The sequence below is a fragment of the Myotis brandtii genome, unplaced genomic scaffold, assembly GCF_000412655.1.
Source record: "Myotis brandtii unplaced genomic scaffold, ASM41265v1 scaffold668, whole genome shotgun sequence".
NCBI lineage: Eukaryota > Metazoa > Chordata > Mammalia > Chiroptera > Vespertilionidae > Myotis > Myotis brandtii.
Genome location: NW_005370597.1, coordinates 3,350,479 through 3,359,298, shown reverse-complemented (window position 1 = coordinate 3,359,298; position 8,820 = coordinate 3,350,479). Strand labels below are relative to the sequence as shown.

The following is an 8,820-nucleotide window of genomic DNA, read 5'->3' as shown; positions in this document are numbered from 1 at the left end:
CGGGCCTGCAGCGTCAGCTCAAAGGCGCGCAGCTGCTCGTGGTCGAAGGCGCGCTGCGCGAACACCACCCCGCTGTGCGCGCTCACGGACACGTAGGACGACAGCGCCCGTGGCTCCAGGTCGCTGGCCACGATGGAGTAGGACACCTGGCCGTTGGGTCCCAGGTCGGGGTCGGAGGCGCTGACCTGCGCGATGGAGGCCCCGGGCGGGTTGTTTTCTGGCACGTGGACCAGGTAGGCTGACTGCTGGAAAACCGGGGCGTTGTCGTTGACGTCGGTGACGTGCAGGGTGATGGTGGTGCTGGAGGAGAGGGGCGGCTTGCCCCTGTCGGTGGCTGTGATGGTGACATTGTACTCCGGGGTCAGTTCTCGGTCCAGGTCCCCATCTGTTACCAGCTTGTAGTAATTATTAGAAGAAGAATGAATCTTGAATGGAACGTTTCTACTTAAATTACACGTGACTTTTCCATTTTCACCGGAATCCCAGTCCCTTGTTTTGAAGAGGGCCACAACCATTCCTGGACGGGAATCCTCCAAAATGTGATCAGAGAGAGACGTGATGATTATTTCCGGGCTGTTGTCGTTTTCATCTAAAACTTCTATAATTACTTTGCACCGTGTAGAGAGAGATCCTCGGTCCTTTGCTTCTACATCCATTACGTATCTTTCTACTTCTTCAAAATCCAAGGGCTGGTGAGTTACAATGTTTCCTGTTGCAGAATCCAGAGAGAACACGTGCTGGGCTTTATCAGTCACACCAAGGAAGGAGTAGGTGACCTCTGCGTTGAAGCCTTCGTCTTGGTCAGTGGCGCTCACCTTCAGCACAGAGGTGCCTGGGGGCACATCTTCCGGAATGCTGACCCTGTACACACTTTGGCTGAACACAGGGGGGTTATCATTGGCATCCACCACCAGGATTCGGATCTGAGCAGTGCCGCTCTGGGGCGGATCCCCACCATCCAAGGCTGTTAGTACCAAGTGGTGAGAGCTCTGCATTTCTCGGTCCAGGGTCTTCTTCAATATTAATTCTGGATATTTGCCACCATCGGGATTGTCTTTCACCACCAATGAGAAATATTCATTAGGACTTAGTTGGTATTTGCTCAGTGAATTCATATTAATGTCAGGATCTTTTGCAGAGTCAAGAATTGTTCCCGTTCCTGGGCTGACAGATTCACTGATTTCTAAGTTTATTTCATCTTTATGGAATTGAGGGGCATGGTCATTAATATCCTCAACAACCACAATGATATGGAAAATGTTTAAGGGATTTTCCACCACGGCTTCCAACTGCAACTCACATCTTCTTCTCTCCCCGCAAATCTGCTCGCGGTCTATTCGGTCCTTCACCAGCAAGTCCCCGCTCTCCCTGTCTATACTGAAAAGCAGCTTCTCCGCGCTAACTCGCAGCTTCCTAGAGGACACATCCAAGACACTGAGCTCTAGATCTTTGGCGAGATTCCCCACCACCGAGCCTTTGGCCAACTCCTCAGGAATCGAGTAGCGGATCGGCTCACAGAGTGCGCGGTAGAACAAAGGCAGCAGGAAGGGAAACAATACCTGCAGTCGGCCCGCTCCGCGTCTCTGTGCGCAGCTCCCTCCCATCGCGCGCTCTAGTTCTCGCTGGGTCCCAGTCTTCCCAGTTGGAGAAAGTGCACACTATCACGCTGGAAAACCATTCAGCCCAGGACAGGCGGAGTCCCCAGTCTTGGGGCTGGGAATCCGCTTGTGCTCGGAGAGTCTGCACAACTCGGAGCCCTAGTGTATGAACGGGTTTCCTTCTGTGTTGGTGGCTGCACAGGAAATTCTAGGCTAGAGGCTGAGGATTCCCGGGCGTCGGCGCTTGCCCTGCACTGGCCGACAGCGGCGCCCAGAGGCCCCGTGTGGAACCGCAGCCTAAGTTTTCTCCATTTCAGGAAATCTTTTTCTTTCAATGTTAGGAGCTAAAATATTTGACTCTTATTCCTCAGTGATTCCGTTTTCATCATGAAACATGCTTTTCCCATAGTCAAAACTATGTATTTTTATATTTTAAAAATTTACATAAATGTAAAAAGATAAAAGTATTTCTTTCAAAAGTCAACAAAAGATTGTAAAGTGAAAAGTAGGTCTCTATCTCATGGTCTACTGTTATCCAGTTCTTCCATCCAGAGGCAATCATTGTTTTTCCTTTTAAGAGTAAATTATTTACAAAGGCAAATACTGAAGATAAGCAAAAACCCCACATTTTTTTGTCTTCGATCCTAGTTTATATTCGCTAGGAAGTATTAATCCATCCCTCCATATTTAGTAACTAGTACGCAATCATTGCCATGTTGATTACAATAATATGAAGTGTCCTGTGTTTAAGTAATTATATTTAAAAACATTTCTTACAATAGTTACCATGTCAAAGTAGTTATTTTAAAAATCAGTATTTTTCAAGATAAAAGAATTATTTGAGATGGCTGCATAATAATTTTGACTCTCATGGACAGAAATTTTAAGTGACAGTTTCAATGATTTAAAGGTTAATAACTATGACCCAAAAGTTTTAGATTTTTCATCCTGTGTTCTCCTTCCACACACCTATCATTGAATAAATGTTGAATGACATGAAAAAAGTAATGTTTTCATAAGTATATTGACATATATTAGGACACTCTTTGCCTTTATGCTAACACATTAATTTAGAAGAATATTAGTAATAAACGTAAGAGATCAAACCAATACATCACTATTTTCAATAACCCAAATAGGTTCATCAGTAACTCCACTGATAATTTGCTTAGGATCATTTTGTGTACTTCTCTGCTTATATTCGGATCAGATATCCTACAGAAATAACATTTTTTTAACTTTAAATTTATTTTTGCTCAATTTCAGAGTTTCAGGTGGTTCTTTCTTCCACTACATTCAGGAGCTACTGAAATACTCTTGGCACACATCCCCTGGGAACATGTACAACCCATCTGTCTCCCCAATCTCTATATATTTTTCAGCCTCAGAGATTGGAGACTTTAACCAAAAAAATAATACAGAGAGAGAAGAACTTAAAATGTGCATAATTTAACCTTCTATATGTTTTCTAGAAACCTGATTGAGCAAGGAAAGTCAAATTAAAATGCTATGTCTTCCACACTATGGTATGAAATTAGAATCTCAGGCAAAAAAAGATGTTGCAATGTTACCAGATATGATTGCACTTGGGAAAATTTAAGCACACATTGTTATGATTTCTTATAAAATACTGATGAAAAATCTAAATCTCTAGGAAGTAAATTCAATTGTGATTGTCATTACAAGGTATAGTTTAAAGAATATAACCACAAAGGTGTACTTCTGCCCTTCTCCTTGGGAAGGAAATGAGTGGCCTTGTGTTTGAGTTATGTTTCCAGTGATGTCAATGCATTTGTTTCAGACATTTACCTATGTTTACCAGACTTGCCTTCAAAATCAGAGCTAGGATTTCAGCATCTGACCAAAGGACAGCACACAAAACTATAAAATATAAGGCTCTGCAAAACTAATGGTAACAATCTTAAGATGATAGATCTTCATTGCCATTACATATATGTTTATCAGAAAGTAAAGCCATAGTCTTAATAACTGACAAGTTCTACTCTGGAATATTTTAGCAAGAAGCAAATCGAAATGGATAATATGAAAGAATAAAGATTAAAAATTCCCATCGATATGCTGCAAACCTAAAAACAAAACCAATCATAATTTTTTAAATGAAAGGAAAGGAGTAAAAATAGAACTCACTGGAACCAAAGGGGTATCTTCTATAGGAAACTTCGAATCATCTAACAAAGACAAAGGATCCTTTTTCTCGCAGCTCTCCTGGCTGATGAGCGTGTCTGCATAGTTGGGCTGAGGAAAGATCAGATGACTCTTCCGTGAGTCAGCAGTGAGGGAGACCTCATGGGAATAGGTCTGCAGGAAGGCCCGCACCCCATCCACGCCCACAAATTGCGAGGCGGGCACGCCCTCCAACCCGCCTCTTGAAGCCTGGAGCAGACGAGATGTGTGCCAGCGGCGTATTCTGAGCGCCAGCAACATGATGACAAAGGCAAGGAAGACACAGGAGACAGCAGCCACTGCCACCACCAGGTACAGCGTGAGGCTGGAGTGGTCAGGGTTGTTGGAAGGCTCAAGACTTTCCAGGTCGGCCAGGACATCTGGGATGCTGTCAGCGACGGCCACAGTAAGTGTGACAGTTGCGGAGAGAGGGGGCTGGCCATGGTCCTGAACTGCCACCACCAGGCTCTGCTTGAGGGCGTCTCTATCCAGCAGGGCCCGTGCAGTGCGCACCTCTCCCGTGTGCAGCCCCACCGCGAAGAGCCCTGGCTCGCTGGCCTTCAGCAGGCGGTAGGACAGCCAGGCGTTCTGGCCTGAGTCTCTGTCCACTGCCACCACCTTAGTCACCAGATAACCAGGCTCTGCAGAGCGGGGTGCCAATTCCACACCAGTGGAACCATCGGTGGGAAGAGAGGGGTACAGGATCTCTGGAGCATTGTCATTCTGGTCCAACACAAATAGACTTAGAGACACATTGCTGCTGAGTGGTGGGTTACCACTATCTGTGGCAGTTACCTGCATCTGTAGGTCACGAAACTGCTCATAGTCAAAGGAGCGAAGTGCATACAGGACTCCTGTGTCAGAGTTGATGGAGATATAGGAAGATAGAGGTGCCCCCTGGATAGTGTCTTCAGTTAGAGAGTAAATAATCTGAGCATTCTCTTTGCTGTCAGGGTCTAGTGCAGTCACTGAAAAGATGGAGGCACCTCTTGGGTTGTTCTCTGGGATATAGGTAATGTAGGATATGTGAGAGAAGGTGGGTGGATTGTCATTGATATCTGCCACCTGCAGGGTGAAGTGAGTTTCCATCGACAGGGGTGGACTTCCTCCATCTGTGGCTGTCACAGTAATATTGTAAGAGGATACCTGCTCCCTGTCAAGAGCCCCATGTGTCACCAATCTATAGTAACTGTCAATGGACTTTTCTAACTTAAATGGTAGATTTCCTGCTATGGAGCAGGTGACCTGTCCATTCTGCCCAGAGTCTAGATCGTGCACGTTTAAAAGAGCTATAACAGTCCCCAGGGGTGAATCTTCCTTCAGGGGACTAAACAGAGATGTGATGGTCACTTCTGGACTGTTGTCATTTACATCTTCTACTGTAATCAACACTTTGGCAGTTGCAAGATATGCTCCTCCATCTTCTGCTTGTATTTCTATTTCATAGAAGCCTGTTTCTTCATAATCTAGATTGTCTGATATTTTTATTTCTCCAGTATTTTTGTTTAGTTGGAATTTCAGTAATTGTGTATCAGGTAATTTTCGGAATGAATATGTCACTTCTCCATTGGCTCCTTCATCCCTGTCGGTAGCAGTGACTGTCAGCAGCTGTGTGCCCACAGGCAAGTTCTCCGGAACACTCACTCGGTATTCAGGCAAAGTGAAGACAGGTGCGTTGTCGTTTGTATCGAAGACAGTGACACTGATGAGGACAGTGCCAGATCGGAGAGGGTCACCCCCGTCGGAGGCAGTGAGGACCAGGTGGTGCTGTGCCTCTTCCTCCCGATCCAGGGCGCGCTCCAGCACCAGCTCCGGGTACTTGACACCATTGGCACGGCTCTGAACTGCTAGAGAGAAGTGCCTACTAGGGCTGAGCTGGTAGCTCTGTAGGGAGTTCACGCCCACATCCGGATCAACAGCTTCCGGGAGAGGAAAACGCATCCCTGCAGCGACATTTTCATTGATTTTTACGTCTAGATTTTCCGCTTGGAATTTGGGGGCATTATCGTTGATATCAGTTACTTCTATTTCTATCCCGAAAAGTTTCACCCTATCTTCCACAAGAATGTTAAAACTCACCAGACACCGCGCGCTCTGAGCGCAGAGCTCCTCCCGGTCTATCCTGCCCGCCGTGACCAAGCTGCCACTCCGCGGATTCAGAGCAAAAAGCTGCGTCCTACCTCTGGAGACGATGCGGACTCCGCGCTCCGCCAGCTCCCGGGGCTCCAGTCCCAGATCCTTGGAGATGTTGCCCACGAAGGAGCCTTTGTCCAGCTCCTCAGGCACCGAGTAGCGGATCTGCCGGGCTTCAGACTCCCACGGCGCACCGAGGAAAAGGCAGAGCAGAACCAGCGCGCAGCGGTCGGAGCTATTCCTTTGAGCGGCCATTGTTGTTTGGTCACGGAATTCTGGCAATGTCCTCACTGGACACGTTGCGTGTTTTGACCGGTCCCTTTTTCTTCCTCTGGCTGCAAGGAGTCTCTGTAGGCTGAGCACCCTAAATTCTAGAGTGAGTGTCGCTGCAGCCCCGGAGCCGGTTTGTAGGAACTGTGGAGCTTTTGTGTAGTTGGAGCCCCGAGAATCCGGATGGAGCGCTGGCTGCGATTCTTTCCTAGTAGGTGAACAGCGGCGCCCAGAGTCCTCAGAAGTTACTGCACCCGCTATGTATACCATAAAAAACAAACGCTACTCTTTGTTGGAGATTTTATTTTATTTTACATTACTTCTTTGATTTCTTGGCTGATATCATTAAATAAACTATTAGTAGCTTTCTTTACTGGATAGAATAAACTGGAATGAAAGTACTATAAAATGCGAAGTGAAAATAGTTCGTTAAATATGTATCTCAACACTTATTTTCTCAACAGAAATATATCCAGAGGTAAGTAATGCTTATTTTATTTCATATGAGCTTCTAAAAATATTCAGAAGTCTCACAATTTTATTTTAAATTTAGATTTAAACAATCCAATTGTTTAGACATTCATATAGAAACTCTAAGATATGCCCCTAACAATTCACTTAAAATCTTTTTATTTTAGATTTAATTAACTAATTAAGTTTGTTTAGTGTTAGGATTGTATAAAAGGTTTTCAAAATGTTGTTTTCTAAAGCAGTTTTATTGAGCCTCAATTAATCTTTTTAATGTATCTTATTTGGGGTATACATTATTAGAAGTGGGTTTGATCTATTTAAATAAGTTGAGAAGGTAATAAAAAACTAAGGGGAACATGTCTGTATTATAATTGGAAGAGATATATGTACAGGAGTTTCAAGTGCTACAATTTTCAAAAACAAACTTAGAAATAGTGATGTAGGTGTTTAAAAAATAAGTGCTTATGTCAAATGGCCTGTTTTCATCAGGGCACTGCTGCCAATTTAAATATTCTCTTCTTTTAACATTTTGTATGGAAGCCCAAAGTAAAGTGCTACACATACTTTCCCAATTGTATGTGCCCATCAACCCAACAGCAGTTCTCCCTTCAAAGGTGAAGGGCTTAGAGGTTCACTTCTTTCATACAGAGAACATGTGTTCAGAAGTGTTTATGTCACTATGTCCCACATATGTAACTCTTCATAGATTTTATATTTAGTCATTAAAGATTTTATCTTTAGTCTTCAAAGATTTGTGTACCAGACAATCCAAGACAGAGTCTGAACACAAAAGGCAAGAGCATTTCATTTGCTTTCTTGGAAATTCTTGATCTTGCAATGGAGTGGAAAGAAGATTGGAAAAGAGTACAACTGGAGCTCCAAGAAAAGACAAACAAATATAAGAAGAAAACCAGAAGGACCAAAGTTGAAGAAAAAAATTCAGCCAGGGTAGTTAGTATTAAGTTTTGGGGACCATAGAAACCTTGGCAATGGAAAAAAAATTTTGACACCTCTCCCAAGAAAAATACATCATACATCTATAACTTCGCATATTATCTCAGGAATTCATGGATCTGCTCACCATACCTCTCAAATGCTTACAGTTTTATAAATTTTTAAAATAGTGAAAAAAGAAATCTAAAAACACCTATAAGATTGTATGCAATAAATGTTCTTTTGGAAGGAGCACATGCTTTGATAGATAACGAGTGCTTGAATATTATTAAACTTTAAAAACATATAAGTAGGATATAGAAATTTTATCTTAAATCTTAGCAGATTTGGATAGGTTATTATGTATTTATTTGGTAAGAAGCCAAGACCACTGTCTCTGTTTTGCTAATCTCAGCTTGAAAAGATATCTCTAATTGAGTAACATTCTTTTTAAATTATAGAGCAACTTCTGAACCAAGTAAATAATCTTGAAAAATATAATCAGCTAAAGTGAACACTGAGAAGACAAGATGGTGATTAGTTATGGATTTTCTAAAAATTATTCTAGATATAAAAATGAAGTAGTACACCTGAAATATGAGAAACTAGTAGAATATTACTGAAGACACAGAAATGAAACTCACCGGTGTTAGGGTCTCAGGATGTGAAGTCAAATCATTCCCACTCTGAAGTGGAATTAAGGGCCCAGAAGAATCACCACAAACTATGTCTTGAGCGGAATGCAAGGGCTCAGTACATTTTAAGAAATTAAACTCTGTCTTTCCAGCTTGGGCAACGCACAGATTGTAGGAATAGGGCAATGTTCCCTCACTGTAGTTGGGGGGAACCACAGGTCCAGACTTGGAGCAGAAACCAGGTTGAAAGCAACCCCAAACGGAGGGACTGGAGGAGCGACGAAGGTGCAGGGCAATCGCCAGAATGATGGACAGGAGGAAGAGCACTGAGATCAAGGCCAGGGCCACTACCAGATAAAACTGCAGCTCAGCCTGAGGGTCAGAGGGCTTAGGACGTTCGCTGAGATCCGGAAGGGCCTCTTGTAGGCTGTCAGCAAAGACCAGGAGCAGCGTGGCGGTGGCTGAGAGGGGTGGCTGTCCCCCGTCCCGCACGGCCACCAGGAGGCGCTGGCGGGCCGCGTCCCTGTCGCCCAAAGGTCTGGCCGTGCGCACCTCGCCGGTTCGCAGCCCCAGGCTGAACAATCCGGGCTCGCTGG

The 8,820-nt window shown here is 44.1% G+C and overlaps 2 protein-coding genes across 10 annotated transcripts in view; both read right to left on the bottom strand.

The window, feature by feature from the left end:
• The window catches only part of LOC102260469 (protocadherin gamma-B7), a gene marked incomplete at its 5' end in the record, with an annotated part of 2,219 nt that extends 666 nt beyond the window's left edge, over nucleotides 1-1,553 (bottom strand). Inside the window, one exon of the mRNA XM_014528997.1 lies at nucleotides 6-1,553. Within this exon, the coding sequence (XP_014384483.1) occupies nucleotides 6-1,553 (1,548 nt within the window). The remainder of the gene's footprint in view (nucleotides 1-5) is intronic.
• The window catches only part of LOC102248091 (protocadherin gamma-C4), a 162,808-nt gene that overhangs the window by 74,562 nt on the left and 79,426 nt on the right, over nucleotides 1-8,820 (bottom strand). Inside the window, exon 1 of one of the 9 annotated variants that reach the window (XM_014529027.1) lies at nucleotides 3,747-6,482. The exons of 7 other annotated variants lie outside the window; for them this stretch is intronic. In XM_014529027.1, coding sequence (XP_014384513.1) covers nucleotides 3,747-6,455 — 2,709 coding nt within the window. In that variant the 5' untranslated portion in view covers nucleotides 6,456-6,482. Of the gene's footprint in view, nucleotides 1-1,559; nucleotides 1,795-3,746; nucleotides 6,483-8,820 lie in introns of those variants that run through there. One more of the 9 variants, XM_014529040.1, reaches the window with a different exon arrangement.